Genomic DNA, 17,981 nt, shown 5'->3' with positions numbered 1-17,981 from the left:
GGAAATTCTTGAGTCGTTTGCTGTTTTTGTCTTGATTGAATGTTGCCGCGAAATTCATCAACATAACTTTACGTCGTACACTAATGGTGGCCATATGAAGCCCTATATACCCAAAAACGTCGTTTTAACGCAAAAATGTCAGCGAGCGAGGACGAAACACGTCAGGTAGGTGAACACTCATGTTACCAATTGCGGTGTTTAAAATGTCAATAACAAGCGTTTGCGTTTCCAGCGACTAAAGGCGGCCGTCCATTTCACGGTCGGTCGAGTTTGTCAAAATATGGGCGAGGAACACCGCAGAAAGTTCAGCCGACAAGTTGTAGCTGCCATAGCAGAGACAGCCTTCGGACAATGTGGTGGGTGCCGACTACTTCCCGACGCAACGTTGTTCATGAACTCATTTCGTCAATGGCACTAACACATGATCATTCAAAGCCAGTCTTCTTGGTTTAAACGTGTACGTCTGTCGCCGACAATGGCATGCAATTATTCTTTTTAAATGACCAAAAATAATCTCTTGCTTTTAGACATGTGTCGGTATTAGATTCTGACAGTATGATTTCACGGTATTGCTCTAAAATGTGTTACTTTGAGATATCTGGGTTTAAAAAAATGAATAAAATTCCATTGAATATTTTTATTTTTCAAAAAATATTAGCAAATTGGAACATAAGTATAATGTTGAAATACATTTTAAAAATAACAAATATTGTAAATTAAAATAAATGCAGTCATTAAGGTGAGCGTAAACCTACAGCTCAACATTATTACCATCAGAACAAAAATGATTGAATTATTTTCCTTAAAAAGCACGTGCGAATGACTTCTATCATGATTACATGATACACACACACTGTTTCTCAGTTGCCAGAGAGAAAAAACATGTTTTACCACCGCTAGACACACTAAACACTAGAGCTGGGAATCTTTGGGCACCTAACGATTCGATTACGATTCAGAGGCTCCGATTAAATTATAAAACGATTATTGATGCACCCCCCACCCTTTTTTTTATTTTTATTTTTTTTAAATTTTTTAAACTGTTTTGTACATTAGTTCCAAAATTGTTCAAAAATCCTCTCAGGCTAAACCAAACTACTATTTCAGTATCAAGTTAACATATAACAGTAAACAAATATACAAAAATAACAGTAAATTAAAAAAACTCCGGTCCCCATTCTGAATCAGCAGCTTTAAACTACATTCAATTAATTTAATGTTGTGAATCAACTGTTGTTAAAATTGCTCCCGTTATTCCATAATCTCCCTTCTGTCTACTTTTGTCAAAGTTTTAAAACTATTTCATCATTTAGAGATAGATTCAAGACAAGATTCTGCCAATTTAGGAGTATTTTAGATAAAAATATAATTAAGTTCGCTACAACAGATTCTTCTAGAGAGGTCTACTGCTTTAAGATGGCGGCTGTTTACTTATGCCGGAAAGTCTGTCATTTCGCATCTCTGTTCAATAATACATCTTCTAACACCGACGTCATCCGTCATATTGCATCTAGTTCTACATATATCTGATATCTATCTACTGTAGGCGTATGTTTGTAGCAACTAGCAACTGGGCGTTGTTTGTAGCGGCTGTCGGCCACAGTCAGGTATGATTGTTTTTTTTAATCTAGCAGCATGAGTTGAACATGATATTTACTCTCGGTCCGTTCCCCGTTGCATCCCAAAGACCGCGCTGACTGTGTTTTACTTCCGCTTTACTTGGTATAATTCAATAATCGGAATTTGGATATTTGTGAATCGTTCTCGAATCTTCCACGGCCGAATCGCGAATAATCTAAGAATCGGAAATTTCGCACACCTCTACTAAACACGCTGGAGTTAACTCTCGTAGCTGGTGGGAAATGTTCATGACAGTGTTTACGCGAGGTGTGCGAAATTTCTGATTATTAGATTATTCGCGATTAAGCCATGGAAGATACGAGAACGACTCCCAAACATTCAAATTCCGATTATTGAAATATGCCAAGTGGAACTAAAACACAGTCAGCGCGGTCTTTGGGACGCAATGGGAAATCGACCGAGAGTAAACATCATGCTGAACTCATGCCGGTAGATAAACAACCGATAATGCCTGATTGCGGCCGACAGACGCTACTAACTACGCCCACATAATAATACAGTAGCATAGACTCCATAATTATATTGACGTGGCAGATTTCCCAGATACTGCGGCACGCCTTTTCGTAGGGGGCTGTCCCACACTCCGATTAAGTTATTCGCAGTCGGTCTTAGTTTTTCCGCAAACACATGCAGCGACACGACGCCAGGTTTAGGTTGAAAAAGTACAAAAGCTGTACCTCATACAAACAGGAAGGATTGTCTCAGGAGTGATTTGTTCGAGGATTCAAGGTAATTATATTTTTCGTACCATGCATGCATTTTGAAACGTTGTGAAAAAAAATCAATTGGAGAAATTAACCGCTACAGCATTGGCGTTATACTTCGCAATATTTACGTAAAAAATATCCTAACTGCCCGTTTTTTTGCTTTAAACCAAGACTTGAGACTGTTTTACGTCAATTTCTATAAAGAATTCAGGGATTTAAACAATTATTCACAAGAATTTTAAAGTAAAGAGCTCTTTGTGGTGATAAGGTGGCGCCACAGTGGCTTAAAAGCCGAGTAGCACATTTGACATATTTACATAAAATAAATGCTAACTGCCCTTTTTTTTTTTTTTTTTTTTTTTGCTTTTAACGAAGAATTGAGACTGTTTTACGTCCATAACTAAAAAGAAATCAAGGATTTAAGCATTTATTCCCAAGAATGTTGACATAAAAAGTTATTTTTGTGATAAGGCAGCTCCACAGTGGCAAAAAGACTAGCAGCACAGTTGAAATATTTACGTAAAATAAATGCTAACTGCCAGTTTTTTTTTTTTTTTCTTTTAACCAAGAATCGAGACTGTTTTACGTCCATATCTATAAAGAATTCAGGGAGTTAAGCATTTATTCACAAGAATTTTCAACGTGAAAATCTCTTGGTGTTTCCGCTCAGTCAGACTTGACAAAAATAGGCCCCCTATGAATCAACCCCGTGTCCCGTCAATACATTATGAAGTCTATGACGGTAGATATCACATGTATAGAAAATTAAATGCGAAATGACAGACTCGCGGACTTTAGTAAACAGCTGCCATCTTAAAGCAGAAGACTCCTCTCGAAGGCTGTTGTAGCGAACCTTCCGAGGGAACTTAATTAACTTTTTATCTGAAATATTCCTAAATCGGCAAAATATTGACTTGAATCTATCTTAAAATGATGAAACAGGTTTAAAACGTTCACATGTCGAAAGTAGACAGGAGGGAAATTATGGAATAACAGGATCAATTTTAACAACTTTAACGGTTCATTCACAACAATAAACTAATTGAATGTAGTTTAAAGCTGCTAATACAGAGTGGGGACTTGAGTATTTTATCTTCTGTTTTGAACTGTTAACTTGATACTGAAATAGTTTAAGCCTGAGAGGATTTTTTTGTAACTAATGTGCGAAACATTAAAAGCAGTTAATAGCTGGGTGGGGGTATCAATAATCGATTTATAATCAAATCGTAGACTCTGAATCGTAATCGAATCGTTAAGTGTCCCAAGATTCCCACCTCTAATGTTTACTAACCTTTAATTTATGTATAAATGCGAAATCATATTGGAGGTATTGCTTCCTCGGCAGCCACCCTTCGCAAACACATTTTACATGGCGACTGGCCCTCCTCTAAGCCGCAGTCATCTGTAACTTTTCTGTAGCTGAAGTATTCCCATACCAGCGATTTCGTTTTCTTTGATGGGGGTGGAGGGTTAAGTGGTTTCACGTCCTCCAGCCATCGTGTAGCACAGCTGACTCACTGACACTGAGCAACAACCGGTGGGGGAAGGTTGAGCCTTGCAGCTGCAAGCGAGGGATTTCTCCCTGTATTTTTGGGACATAAAAAATAGCTAATACCATAGGTATTAAGGGTGCAACGGTACATCTAATAGTATTGAACCGCTTCGGTACGTGGTGCTCTGTTCCGAACGGACGCGTACCGAACGAGTTTCTGACGTAATATAACCCTTACTTTTTGAGGCTGTGAGTCGATTGGGTTAGTTTCTTTGTGTAGATTATATTTACTCAGTCTTCTCTACTATAATGAGGACCAACACGGTATGACAGTATAGCCCGGAAACGTCAACGGCGCGACAACGTGGCCGCCGCGACAACGCAGTGAAACATGGGCGTTAGCCAATCAGGCAATGCACACCAGTCGCAGTGCGGCCGCGTGTTAGATGCGTCCTAGAAGCGGCTCAACGCGACACACGTGAAAAGAACGGCAGAGTTTATTATTTGACGCAAGACGCGGCCATGCGTCAATACTACTACCGGTAGCTAGGATCGGGCCGGAAGTCACTCGTGTAAAAATACGGTGGATCCGGTTGATTTTCAAACTAATATGCAATCGTAACCTACTCTTTTGAGTCCATCAGATCTCTTGAGTGGTAGATCGGGGCACAGTTGACTTGTCTTTGTTGATTTACTGCTGTCTTCTCTGCTATAATAATAACCAATACCGCCCCGTGTTCAATACAAAACTCTCCTACCTCAACAAAACAAGTAGGAACTAATATTCACATAGGAAATAAAGTTATATAACATAAAATATACAATATAAATTAATACTACATCACATTAGTAAAATATAAACACATAATAAAATAATAGCCCATTTAAATAAAATAAATAGAAATTAGATAAAACACCTGTAATTAAAGAGCAGAGGGATGAAATAGCCACATTATCGTCACTTTTTTTTAAATCAACAAAACTGGTCACTTTATCTAATCTACATTAAAATTACTAGTCAGAATGTTGTTTATTTAAAAGCAAAATACTTGAAAATATGCACGTTTTATAGTTTCAGTAAGTACGGTTTTTACTTCACTATCTAAGTAATGAACTAAAATATTAAACTTTCAATTTTATTATCATTTTGTCTTTGTGTATATACTGTATTTTTTTAGTCAGTCTTGAAATATGCTATGCTTGGAGAAGCAGTGTTTTGATTGAGTGAACTTTTCAATAGTTGTAACGATCCAAACTCTTTGTTGGTTGTCTTGCAGATTTATTTGCGAAAGATTTGGAAGCGTTTGCAAAGTAAGCGTGGTTTCAAAATAAATTGGCAATCTCGGTCGTTTTTATGTTAACCTCAATACCCGCTGAAATCTTAATTACAGACATGCAAAAAGATGCACTGTGTCAGCAGATGATGTCAAACTTTTGGCCCGTCGCAGTACTGCATTGGTGAGTTTTCTCCATTGGATATTTATAATAATGCGCCAAGACTAAAATAATACACATTTTACAACACATAAAATGTCTTATTTTATTGCCTTTTATTTCAGTCAACGCACATACAGAGGAAAAGCGAAGAAGTGGAACAAGAGCAGAAGGTGTTGAAAAAGAAGAGGAAGAACAAAGACACTGACGAGAGCAGACAATAAAACAAAGGCAGGTCTTCCGTTCTCACTCTTGACCATAACATTTTGTTACACATATCAGTTATGACAAATTGTATTTCAATTGAAAAAGGGGTAGTGACTGTGACAGGATTTTCACTGCATAGTTCAAGGGACAATTCCTCTTTTTTTTTTGTGTGTGTGGGGGGGAGTGGGGCTGTCAAGTGGAATCACTGCCAGTGTAAATGACTGTATTTTGAATTTACATATTTTTCTTTTCCTTTTTTATGGGTGTTAAATAGTTTAATTGCTTCGTCGCCACATGAATTGTAATTGTTCCATGTATTTGGTAAGCAACTTACAAGTGGATCAATTAATGGACAACTATTTTGTTAATTAATTCATGGCATCCCTTTTTAATCATTGCCTCATTGTGAAATGACACATTTCCCCCAAACATTTGTCCCGACTGTTGATAAACTGAGGTGTGAGCCTCAAGTCACAAATAAAGAAATTGCATTTTAGCCCATGTTTTCAGTCTAAATATAACCGTATTCTCTGTCACCTGAAATACGGGGTGATTAAAAAAAAATGTGCCAAAACCATATATATCAGTGGTCAGCAACCCTGGTCCTCGAGTGCCACTATCCAGCTTGTTTTCCATGTCTCCCTCCTTTGACACACCTGAATCAAAAGATCAGCTCATCAGCAAGCTCTGCGTGAGCCTGATAACGATCATGATTATTTGATTCAGGTGTGTTAAAGGAGGGAGATATGGGTAACAAGCTGGATAGTGGCACTCGAGGACCAGGGTTGCTGACCCCTGATATATATAGTATAGTAAAAAATAAAAATAATAACTAGCTGGATCCAAGTATTTTATTTTATGCTTTACAAGTGCTCAATGTGACCACCACCAGCGGCACGGACAACATCAAGCCGATATGACTTTTGTTAAGAATTGTCTTTTTAACAAGTAAGGTTATTAAATCATTAGTTAAAATAATTGTCTATTTCAATGATTTTAAAATGAATAAATGCATGATGATTTTGGCACATTCTTTTTCAATCACCTTGTATATGAAAGTGGGCACACACAAAACCGATAAAGGTATTCAGAATATGGCCAGAAAACTTGCAAAGCTTGGTGGTAGGAAGGCCCGCTGGCAGTCCCACATACTTTTGGGAATGTTGACAAGAATAGTGATTAATGTGTTATGATACAGTAAGGCACTTATACTTAAACATAGATTATTACAAAAAAGGCCTGAACTTGAACTTATAACTAGGGATGTCCCCGATCGCCTCATGTGATTGGAAATTGGACCAATCGGGCCATTTTTTAGGGATATCTAAATAGGCTGAAAAGGTTTAGGTTTTTATTTTTAAAAATTTGCTGTAAAGTAACAACATAATCCAGAAATACAGTGGCATTGCCAGAATAAACAAATTTATGTAGGTTTTATATGCTGCAGCACTCCCATAAAAAGCGTAAGTACTGTAAATATTGCAGTACTAACGTTTGGAACTTTTGTTAATTTAAAAACTATCTGATCAGGACTCTGTATCGGGAGATTCTCAATCTGATGACTCTGACTTGGGTGAAAAGATACGCTATCGGGATAGCCCTACTTATAACAAAAATTCAATGCAATTTAGCGCCACGATAGAGAGCTGGGACAGGTAAGATGTCACTGTTGTGCTTTCAACAAAATCACCACGTGACTTAAATACAGTTAAAATATGTATACCTTTTGTTTTTTGTAGCGTAGCTTTAGCATGGTGGGGGTGGTTCAAGAGAAACCTGGCAGCCCACCAGGCTTATAAAGCACTGGGGGAAAGCCTGACATTAAATCAGAATTGTCCACTTAGACCTGCAGTGTAAATCCATTCGATTAGCCAATGCATTGGCACCAGCTCTATGTAAGCTAGTCAAGTAGCAATACTTAAGCTTTCTACAAAAGCATAACACCAGTTAACCATTCCACAGATGTGAAATTTGCGAGGCACCCACCATCCAATCAACCAAAAGACCCTTTTATCCAAACATTCTTTACTGTATAATCCAAAACTTTCTCGCTCAACACACGCAGAGAGGAAAAAGCAGCACTCTCTCTTAAGCTAAGAAAGTGAGCAAAAGGTACTACCCCGTGTCTGAGAAGGCCACACACAAAGTGTTGGAACTTCTGTCTTCGTCCTTCAGTCGGGGTTCAAATGGAGACCTCGACCAGCGGAGCCCCTAGATGTGTGAATCGAATTAGTTTTTTTAATCCCACGCAAGTAACATCAACTAATCAATCTATTCAAATGAACTTTATTAGACAACTCCCTTCATTTGACATTTTTCCAAACACCTCACAAACATCAAGAGCCTATATAAAAGGGGGTGGGGGGGGACCGTTAGGACACATTCCACTTTCTCACATCACACGTGTCCCCGCCCCCTACATTTCATCAGTCAACGTCATCCACATCAATTGCGCACTGACATACAGATCAGTCCGAGAACAAAGAACAACACGCATCATACAGCATTCAGATTAAAGAAGCATTACAAAGAACACATCACTCCACTACATTATCATGTCTACACATTATGAATAAAGGGAAAACCTTGCATTTTTAAAAGGGGGTGAGAAAAAAATCTCGACATACTAGAAAAAAGGATGTCCAGGTTTAAGGGTTGGGAGGCGCTTGTTGCATCTGCAGCTTCCACTCACACACTTATAGAAAATCAGTCACATTTTTGGGAGGGGGCGCTCGTTCGCACAAGCAGTCCTCAGTCCGCTCACTCACCAACCGCTCCACTCTTCAAGCCATCCGCACTCATCAGTGTCCCCCCCGCATCCAAAATAGGCCACTTGCGCAGTTCTCTTTCCAATCATAAGTGGATTTAAAAAAAAAAAAAAAAAAGTGAAAACACACCCACCGTCTCGTCAGAACATGCGGAGTGAAGCCGTTGTTTGATGGCATAGCATTAACACAGGCGGGAAGAGGGAGAGTGATAGCGCTTATGCCCCCGCGACAATGCTGCCATATTGGAGCTTCCTCGCAGGGAAACTGAAGAGAGATCAACTGCAGAAGAGACTTCAATGAAGGAGTTTGTCCACTTTTGACTGCAAATAAAAGCTTCACTGAAACATTTCAACTTTCAACCAGATTCTCCCCAATGCAGGATTGCTTAAAAATGATGTAGCTTGACAATGGTGAATGAAAAAAAAACATGCATTTATCTTAAATCACAATGCATGCATTAGAGAATCCAGTTGAAATTAGTAAAACCCCTTTACCCACTTCTCAATAAAACGGGGGTGTCCAAACCGCTTCTTCTCAAGCAAAAACCGAAGTGGCCAGACACGCTTAACTTTTAAACATATTAAATGGAAAGGCAACTCTATCAAGTCTTTTAACAAATTGAAAAACCATCGATTTTTTTGATCAGCCAATTATCTCAAATTACCTACCCTTAAGTTAATCATTAACACATTATCACATGCACCTGCACGCTTGTATGTATGTGGGTGCAACCAGCATCACAAAATGTGTGCTTATATCATGTTTTGTATTTATTTACATATTTTCTCCATTATCTGAGGTCTAAGAAATCACCATTTGCAAGCTTAACTCATTGGCTGCCACTGACGACAATAGACATCCAATCCATCTGAACAGGGAAGGACGGCAGCGTTGAACATCTACTAGTGATAAACTAATTTCAAGTCACAGCAGAGGTATTAAGAGCCACATGATTGGACGTCTATCATTGTCAATGGCACTGAAAGAAATTCTTCGAGCAACTGTTTTTGACATGTCATTTGTAGTGTTGTCATTCTATTTAAATCTCTACGGAAGGATGACACGAAACAATTAGTTTTTAACTCATTGGCTGCCACTGACAGGGATAGAAGTCTAATCCATTTGGATCTCCTAGCTCAAATGGAACCATCCCGGTAAATGGTACAGAAACATGAACAACTGCCAATCCACCCAGTCAATTGCAGTTTGGACACCCCCTGCTCTAAATAAAATTACTCTCTCCACTGTACAAAAACATCTTCCGAAAAAAGTGTCGTTCAAATACGCAGACACCCGAAATAAACTTGTGAAAAGACTCAACTCTTTCTCACAATACTTACCACACACGGCACACTCCTTTTTTTGTTTTTTACATACCCCACCCAGACGACTTTGACTCCATGCTGGACCCAAACCCTGAGCTAAAGCCACTACCACCGCTGGTGGAGTTTGATCCCGTGCCCCAGCCCAGGCTGGCCGAGCCGGCGCCGTAGTTGGTGTTGCCCCCGCTAAACGACTGACTTTGGTCCCGACTGGAGCTGCCGCCGCCGGTGCCGCTGCCTGACGAGGATGACTGCTGGCTGGCCAGCATGCCCATCATTCCCCAACTGCTCTGCAGGGCCGCTTGCGCCGCCGCCATCATGGCGGGGTTGAGGCTGAAGGAACCGAAATTGGCCATGTTACTGTTGGCGCTGCTCCCCATGCCGCCGCGGCTCGCTCCGAACGCTTGGGCGCCGAAGCCGTTGCCGAAACGCGTGGTGCGGTCAAACTGCCTGTTGCCGTGTTTGGGCTCCGCGTTTGAGATATGGACGCTCACGCCTTTGATGATCAGGTCTTCGCCACACAGAGACTGAGCCACCTAGTGGGGTGGAAACAATTTGAAGCAATTACAAAAGCACAATACTTCGTTTTTCACATCATAAACATGCAAATCTGGCAGAAGCACATCATTTTCAGAGGATCGGAAACTGGTAAAAAAAAATTGGGTTTTAAAATTTATATTTAGGTACTAACTCATTGGCTGGGGAGATGGCAGTGAGCGTTCAAATGGATTGGACTAGAGCTCTCCCGACTAGTCGACATAGTCGACGTCATCGATGACGTAAATCCGTCGACGAGCACAACATCCCGTCGACGGTTAATGAAGGGTTAAAAAAATATGCGCGGAAAGTTCAGAATGTCGGATGCTCTGTATGCAAGCGGGGAAAGCGGCACAAAGTCAAAAAAGCGCACCAGAGTGTCCAAAACATTGACTTATTTCAAAGAAATAAAGGAGGGTACACTCTTGTGTCCTGTCTCTTCACTGCCAAGCTTGGCTGCACGTCGGCCGTGAATAAACACCTCAAGCGCCGTCAACGTTTGTAAAAAAATTTTTTTGCATTTTTTGTACACCAGAGGGTGCTGTCGCTTTACTAAATAATAATGTTTCATTGACAATGGGCCTATAAGTGCTATTAGTATTGCTAACTGAAAGGTTTATTTCATGTTATTGTTTATTTTATGGTATAGAAAATTATATAACGTTAAAAGGTCATAAATATATACAGTATATACAGCGATTGCACTCAAGGAAGAGATTGTCAATGATAAGGTAATAAATTAAGGTAAAGGCAATTCATATAGGCAATTCATTGATATATAAATGAGGTTTAAAAGGAAAAAGGTGAAAAGTTTTCGTTAATTTCTAATTGTGTTGTTTTATTTGTGTGCACCGTAGCTCTTACAGTGTGATTACATCAAGGATGGAATAAAAGTTGTAAACCATCAGTTTAAGAGACCATCTTTTCAATCGGGATGCTACACTAGTTAATTCTATCAGCATTTGAAGTCATTGTTTATTTGTGATTATTGTTATTTACGTGTTTATTTGTACTTTAGTAAATAATTTAGGTGTTCCAATATGTTTTTTGTGAATTGATAAGCGTCAACAAAAATTTCATTGCTAAATTAGTAAACAAAAACAAAAAACATTTTTTAAAATTATTAGATTAGTCGACTAATCGTAAAAATAGTCGGCTGACTAATCGGGAGAAAATTAGCCGTTTGGGACAGCCCTAGATTGGACGCCTATCACCGCCAATGGCAGTGAAACATGATCACTCAATGCCAGCCTCCCTGGTTAAAATAGATTTGATGTCTATAGCCGTAAATGGCAGTGAATGACTTCAGGGCTACAAGCAGTCTAGAGGTACAAGGATACAGTATATACAGGGATTGGACAAAATAATGAAAACACCTTAAAAATCAACAAAAAAATAACTTAATATGGTGTAAGTCTGCCTTTTGCAGCAGGAACAGCATAAATTCTCTGAGGTATTGATTCATACAACTTGTGAACTGTTTCCAAAAGAATTTTAAGCCATTCTTCAGTTAGAATACCCTCTAGCTCTTTTTGAGACAATGGCGGTGGAAATCAACGTCTTATTTTAATCCCTAAAACTGACCATAAATGGTCAACAATGTTAAGGTCTGGGAATTGTGCCGGCCATACAAGATGCTCAACTTCATTAGAATGTTCCTCATGCCATTCTTTAACAATAATGTTCAATGACTATGATGCAAAAATGTTAGGTGGGTCCATCATTTTGTCCAACAAGTATGTGTGTGTATGCTGTCAGTTAATGCAAACCCTATTTGACCATTCCATTTTTTAATGCGCGATAAATTATAGCCCTTCCCCGTAGTTTGGAATTCAAGCCAATGCGCGCTCTCTGTATGCTAGTTTTCTAGATAATTAATAAATATTTAAACCAATGATTTAAAAAAAAGTATACACTAGAGCTGTCCCGACTAGTCGACATAGTCGACGTCATCGATGACGTAAATCCGTCGACGAGCACAACATCCCGTCGACGGTTAATGAAGGGTTAAAAAAAAGAATGCGCGGAAAGTTCAGAATGTCGGATGCTCTGTATGCAAGCGGGAAAAGCGGCACAAAGCCAAAAAAGCGCACCAGAGTGTCCAAAACATTGACTTATTTCAAAGAAACAAAGGAGGGTACTCGTCTGTCCTGCCTCTTCAATGCCAAGCATGGCTGCACGTCCGCCGTGAATAAACACCTCAAGCGCCGTCACCGTTTGTAAATTTTTTTTTTTCATTTTTTGTACACCAGAGGGTGCTGTCGCCTTACTAAATAATAATGTTTCATTGACAATGGGCCTATAAGTGCTATTAGTATTGTTCTTAATGCTAACTGAAAGGTTTATTTCATGTCATGGTTTATTTTATGGTATAGAAAATTATATAAGGTTAAAAGGTCATAAGTATATACAGTCTATACAGTGATTGCACTCAAGGGAGACATTGTCAATGATAAGGTAATAAATTAAGGTAAAGGCAATTCATATAGGCAATTCATTGATATATAAATAAGTTTTAAAAGGAAAAAGGTGAAAAGTTTTCATTACTTTCTAATTGTGTTGTTTTATTTGTGTGCACCGTAGCTCTTACAGTGTGATTACATCAAGGATGGAATAAAAGTTGTAAACCATCAGTTTAAGAGACCATCTTTTCAATCGGGATGCTACACTAGTTAATTCTATCAGCATTTGAACTCATTGTTTATTTGTGATTTATTATTGTTATTTACGTGTTTATTTGTACTTTAATAAATAATTTAAGTGTTCCAATATGTTTTTTGTGAATTGATAAGCGTCAACAAAAATGTCATTGCTAAATTAGTAAACAAAAAAAAAAATATATATTTTTTTTTTAATTATTAGATTAGTCGACTAATCGTAAAAATAGTCGGCTGACTAATCGGGAGAAAATTAGTCGTTTGGGACAGCCCTAGTATACACGTATATACAGATGTAAAGTATATAAAATAAAAGTACAGATTGTTGCAAAAAAGTGGAGCTGCAGGACCCGGGCTTGAACCCTTGATCTCAGAACTGTGAGCAGACATGCTAACCTTTCTTCCCCCGTGCCACCTTTTTATTTGAAGTTATTTTGGGGAAAATGGAAGCCGGGACGGGGGAGGGGAAAAAAAAAAATTAAAAAAAATCAAGGAATCCCCCACACACACACAAAAAATGAAAGCGAGTTAACTATGAAAAAATGCAATTTCATTTTTTTAATCGCTTTAAAGCACTATATATACACATATATTGTGCAGTATGTTATACCAAACTTTTATACCTACACTACTGAATCTAACTTTGCAGAACAAACAGAAAATGTCCTGTGATTGGGGGGCGGGGGTTTAAGATTTGTTTTTCTTCGCTTCTTTGAAACTGCTGCATTAAGAACCCTTTCTTATACTGATAATGTTGGGATAGCTTCAATCTTTCCCCCCCTTAATACATTTCCAAGGTCTCAGATCGGGACTATGTATCGGCAGATCCCCAAAATCATGTTACTCGGACCCAGATGGAAAAATATCTGATTGGGACATCCCTAGTATTTATAGGTCCTGATTTAAATTAATACCTGATCATCTGCAAACGTTACAAAGGCGAAAGCACGAAACGGCTTGGGGATGAAGACATCTGTGACTTCCCCGTACTGCATAAAGAACTGCCTCAGCTCGTCGGTGGTCATATCTTCTGTGCAACGCCCCACAAACACTTTGCGGCTCCTCATTGGCTCGTCCGGGCCTTGCTGTCAATGCAACATTAGCGCAGGGTTAGGGGAAAACAAGTGCTTAACAACATTAAAAATGTTCAGGTGGAGTGTTTTGGTTGCGAGGACATTACCATATTCACCTTGGAGTTGGGGAACTTGCAGTCACACCATCTGCCATCAATCATGTGGCGCTGGGCAATGACTTTTTCCTGGGATTCGTACTCCGTGAACCGCACAAATCCAAACCCTTTGGAGTTTCCTGACCTGCCGTCTCGTTTTACCTGACCATAGAAGAAAGAGCACTCTGGCAACTGATCGGTGATTTTACTTCATTGGATGCATATTGAGCAGCGTTTCTAAGGTTGTAAAGTGCTGTATAAATAATGTGACGCATGCTTTACCTAAGAAGTCATGCAGCCATACCTGCACCATGATGACTTCCCCAAAAGTACTGAAGTATTCTTTCAGGTCTTGCTCAGTCGTTTTCCAAGGAAGACCCAGCACGATAAGGTCCGACGTCTTCATGTCATTCCGCTTCATCTTTACAGCTGAAGAAGCATCGATTTCTTCCATTTTCCTTTTGTTATCTGTACGAATATGAGACATTGGTTTCGCTATCATCATGTTAATCTCTGCTGGCATTTTGTCATCTAGTTGTATAGTTTTCGTGATATAAATATATGATGATAAAAATAACAGTAAACTTCCTCTAATCATAATATCCTCCATTGCAAAGTTCATACAGTGGTACCTCGACATACGATCGCTTCGACACACGATCTTTTCGACATCCGACGTAAAATTTGACACTCCATTTGTTTCTACATCCGACAACATGGTCGAAATACGACAGCGCCGCAGTTTGTTTTCCCGCAAGACAGAAGCCGAGGATTTTCTTGTGAAAGAAATCAACATGGTTTCCAAGAAGGTTAGTGCAGGTGGTGAAGGAAAAAGGTGACTCCTATAATCGAAATAAAGATGGAAATGATCGAAAGATATGAGCGTGGTGTGCGCGTCCGTGAACTAGCTCCACAATACGGCCGTAGAATGTCTACTATCTCGACGGTCCTCCTCAGACCTCCATTGATTGATTTATTTCGAGCAATAACAACGAAAACAGCAACAAGAATGGAGAAAAAAAATTAAAACAGTAATGATGATTATAACAGAAATAATAACAATACATACATGTGTAGCTCGAAAAGGAGTGGGAAGAAACCGAGCTTTTTTTTAGGTCCCACCCCCATTTCAATCCAAAAATTCATAAGAATGCAGTCACTTCCCAATATCCTCATCATCGCATCATCACCACGGCCATCACTACCACCGCCATCACCGTCGTCGTCACCGCTGTCACCATATATTAATCGTACATCAAAATATAAGTAATAACAGTGCTCGTGGTGATGATTCGTCTTTATAAGTTGAGAATTATTATTGTGGTAACATAACATCGCCGAAGAAATCGCCAGCTTCGTCAGGTTTTTCATCATTTACTTCAGAACTTGCGCCCCACATTAAGCCTACTGTCCGCCGCAGCTGACGCCAACAACAGAACATTAAAAGAGAAAGTAAAACCTCTACCTCACCTATCGTACTCTGTCAAGTCAGCCAAGCGATGCATTCAGGTACAGCACGCAAAACACATCCACCATATTAGAACCCAATTCATTACATTATTACAGGAAATATTATTATTCCGATTTTATTTATAATTTATTGATTTTGCTATGTGTAATTGCCATTTGTAATAGTACCAAAAGTATTTGTGAAGGATTTGGTTTCGGGCTGTGGAATGGATTAATGGAATTATGATGTGTCCTTATAGGAAAATCCTGCTCGACATACGACCATTTTGACTTACAAAAAAGGTCCTGGAACAAATTTACTTCGTACGTAGAGGTAGCCTGGTACATCAGACTCACCGCTGTTCCAGCTATTGAGTCTGGCCACCATTCAGCGGATAAAATTTCCAGGGCGGAACAAGCCACAGCAAACAGATAGCGGAGTGGACCAATCAGCGACAGGCAGACGTGACGTTGGTAAAGCGACAAGAAACTAGCGCGGCGCGAGCGGAGAGGTTTATTTAACATGGCTAGCGCGAGACAGACTGTTGTCAATGACTAGTGTCGATGTGTTTTTGGCCATTTAAAACAGATTTTACCGCGGTTTGGAACATATTCTCGGCTCTCCCATTCGCCATCTGTGTTGTTGTGGAGACGCGCAAGAGTGACGTTGCTCATTAAGAACACGTTACGCAAATAAATGAATCTGATTGTACAGATGATTTCGTTCGGCTCGAGAGGCCATTAAGGAGGTGGGTCCCAGACTATTGTCACAGTGTTTGAAAAATACAGGGAGAGTCTGGCCGTGCCAGGGAAATGCAGAGGTACCACTGTACTTGTATGAGCAATAGTGAGGAACGGCCACTAGATGGCTCTGAAATAAAAACAGTAAATTAAATAGGATAAATTATTAGTTGAATACAATGAGTGACACTGCTAAATTGGGATTAGTCGCTAACAAATGCAAAATCTAATGATTAAGAGCAAAGTTCACAAAATGCATCAGTTCTGCAGATAAAAAGGTTTCTGTCCTAATTCTTGAAGCCTGAAATGCCATAGATGAATACACAAAGCTACCATATATGCCACTGTAATCAAAACCCCACGGTGAAGCAACACATGCAGACATAAAAAAATTGACTCATAAGGAACATAGTCATCCTTTGCATAAGAAAAATCGTGTAGGATTAGGATTTATGTTTTTTTATTTTAAAATGTTGTTATGCTGTTTAATGGATCAATTTTAGTGTTACTGTGGGTGATAACCAGAGTCTATTTGTTTATTTTGTAATGAAACATTTTATACATTCATAATAAATATATACAAAATATACAACTATAATTCAGACCTGGCATCCACATATAGTGTTTCATGTGCTGCCTTTGATAAAAAAAAAAAAAAAACGTCACATCACAGCAACTCAATGTATAAATATTTAAAAACGATCAAACGTATTTACACGAACATATAGTTTACCTTTCGGATAGTTGACCACGTAAACCATGTTGCCCCAACCAGTCTCGGGGGCGTGTAGAACTCCCTCGACGATCCGCACGCCGCGCATGCATTGGGACACGGGGCTCCTGAACCGGAGGCCGCACGCTCCAGGGAACTGGGCCGACACCGTCGACAGCAGAACAGTACCGTCGTCCTCCGACGGGATCTCCATGGGCTCCTCATTTTCCTCCTCAGCCACGCGAACGTATACCTCGGCCATTTGTCCGGAGTTACGACGGGTGGGAGCTACTGTTACGACGGCTATTGTGGCTACTTGCACTGGATGAGTCTATAAAACTTATCTTTTTAAAAAAATATAAAATAAAAGCAAACTATTGTATTATTTCCGACCAACAGTGAATCTTAAAAATAAACCAAAACGACAGAACAACAAAATCGAGTTACGCATGCGTCTCGGTCCTTTGTTCGTTTTAACAGTGTCTAGTGTCAACAACGCACTTAAAGTACCGCGAAAGCGGCATTAACATCCATGAAAACTCGCACAAAAGCAAAATAATTTTCGTGTCTACACTTCCCGACTGCAATTCCGTTATGATAAAATGTCGTCTCATCAAAAAACACGACCTAAAAGAATGTTTTTGTTGTTTGCTACACGAGGAACGACAGCCACCCCGCCATGTATGGCTCGTTGAAACAGGATTACCTAAGAGAAGCAGGAAGTGCGTCATCAAAAACGGACTGGTGTATTTTTATAAAGGTAAAGTACAAATGTTTCATCTCCAAATTCCACTGTGACCCTTTAAACCTCTCAACACGCACGTCATTTGAAATGTTTTGCCACTGAGGAAAATATATTTGTTGTGTGTTAGTTATATAGTTCTGTTTTTACCATTGTATAACCCCCGTTTTGAGTACTAAATTGGTACTGTCCACACAGCACGACTCTTGGATAGAATATCAAGATGGCCGACCACCTATATTGTATGTAAACAACAATAACCAAATTGCGTTGTATGTGTACAGTAAAAAGTCTTTTGACAGCTATCGTACAAAATTCTTTTTGTTTAGCGTTGCTTCCACAACAGATAAGCGTTTAATATTATAAATCTAGAGTCCATATGTCATTTCCGTCTAAATTTTAGC

The 17,981-nt window shown here is 39.3% G+C and overlaps 2 protein-coding genes across 3 annotated transcripts; one reads left to right on the top strand and one right to left on the bottom strand.

Moving 5' to 3' along the window:
- The first annotated feature begins 5 nt into the window (after positions 1 to 5).
- Positions 6 to 6,051, top strand: cenps (centromere protein S). Its single transcript, XM_057847025.1, has 5 exons — positions 6 to 165; positions 233 to 356; positions 5,118 to 5,151; positions 5,232 to 5,298; positions 5,400 to 6,051. The coding sequence occupies exons 1-5, from the start codon at positions 136 to 138 to the stop codon at positions 5,496 to 5,498; spliced, it is 354 nt and encodes a 117-aa protein (XP_057703008.1). The 5' UTR covers positions 6 to 135; the 3' UTR covers positions 5,499 to 6,051.
- Positions 6,052 to 6,205: 154 nt separating this feature from the next.
- On the bottom strand, positions 6,206 to 17,556 carry tardbpb (TAR DNA binding protein b). Of its 2 annotated transcripts, none has more exons than XM_057847014.1 (5): positions 16,857 to 17,556; positions 14,238 to 14,401; positions 13,955 to 14,095; positions 13,680 to 13,850; positions 6,206 to 10,107 (listed from the first exon to the last, which is right to left on the bottom strand). In XM_057847014.1, exons 1-5 carry the CDS (start codon positions 17,095 to 17,097, stop codon positions 9,619 to 9,621), a joined length of 1,206 nt encoding a protein of 401 aa, XP_057702997.1. In that variant the 5' UTR covers positions 17,098 to 17,556; the 3' UTR covers positions 6,206 to 9,618. The 2 variants fall into 2 exon arrangements, with proteins under 2 accessions (XP_057702997.1, XP_057702996.1); XM_057847013.1 differs by having other exon boundaries at positions 6,207 to 10,107; positions 13,946 to 14,095; positions 16,857 to 17,555.
- Between the last annotated feature and the right edge of the window lie 425 nt (positions 17,557 to 17,981).

The sequence above is a fragment of the Corythoichthys intestinalis genome, chromosome 9, assembly GCF_030265065.1.
Source record: "Corythoichthys intestinalis isolate RoL2023-P3 chromosome 9, ASM3026506v1, whole genome shotgun sequence".
NCBI classification, from domain to species: domain Eukaryota; kingdom Metazoa; phylum Chordata; class Actinopteri; order Syngnathiformes; family Syngnathidae; genus Corythoichthys; species Corythoichthys intestinalis.
This window is presented reverse-complemented; position numbering and strand designations above follow the sequence as displayed.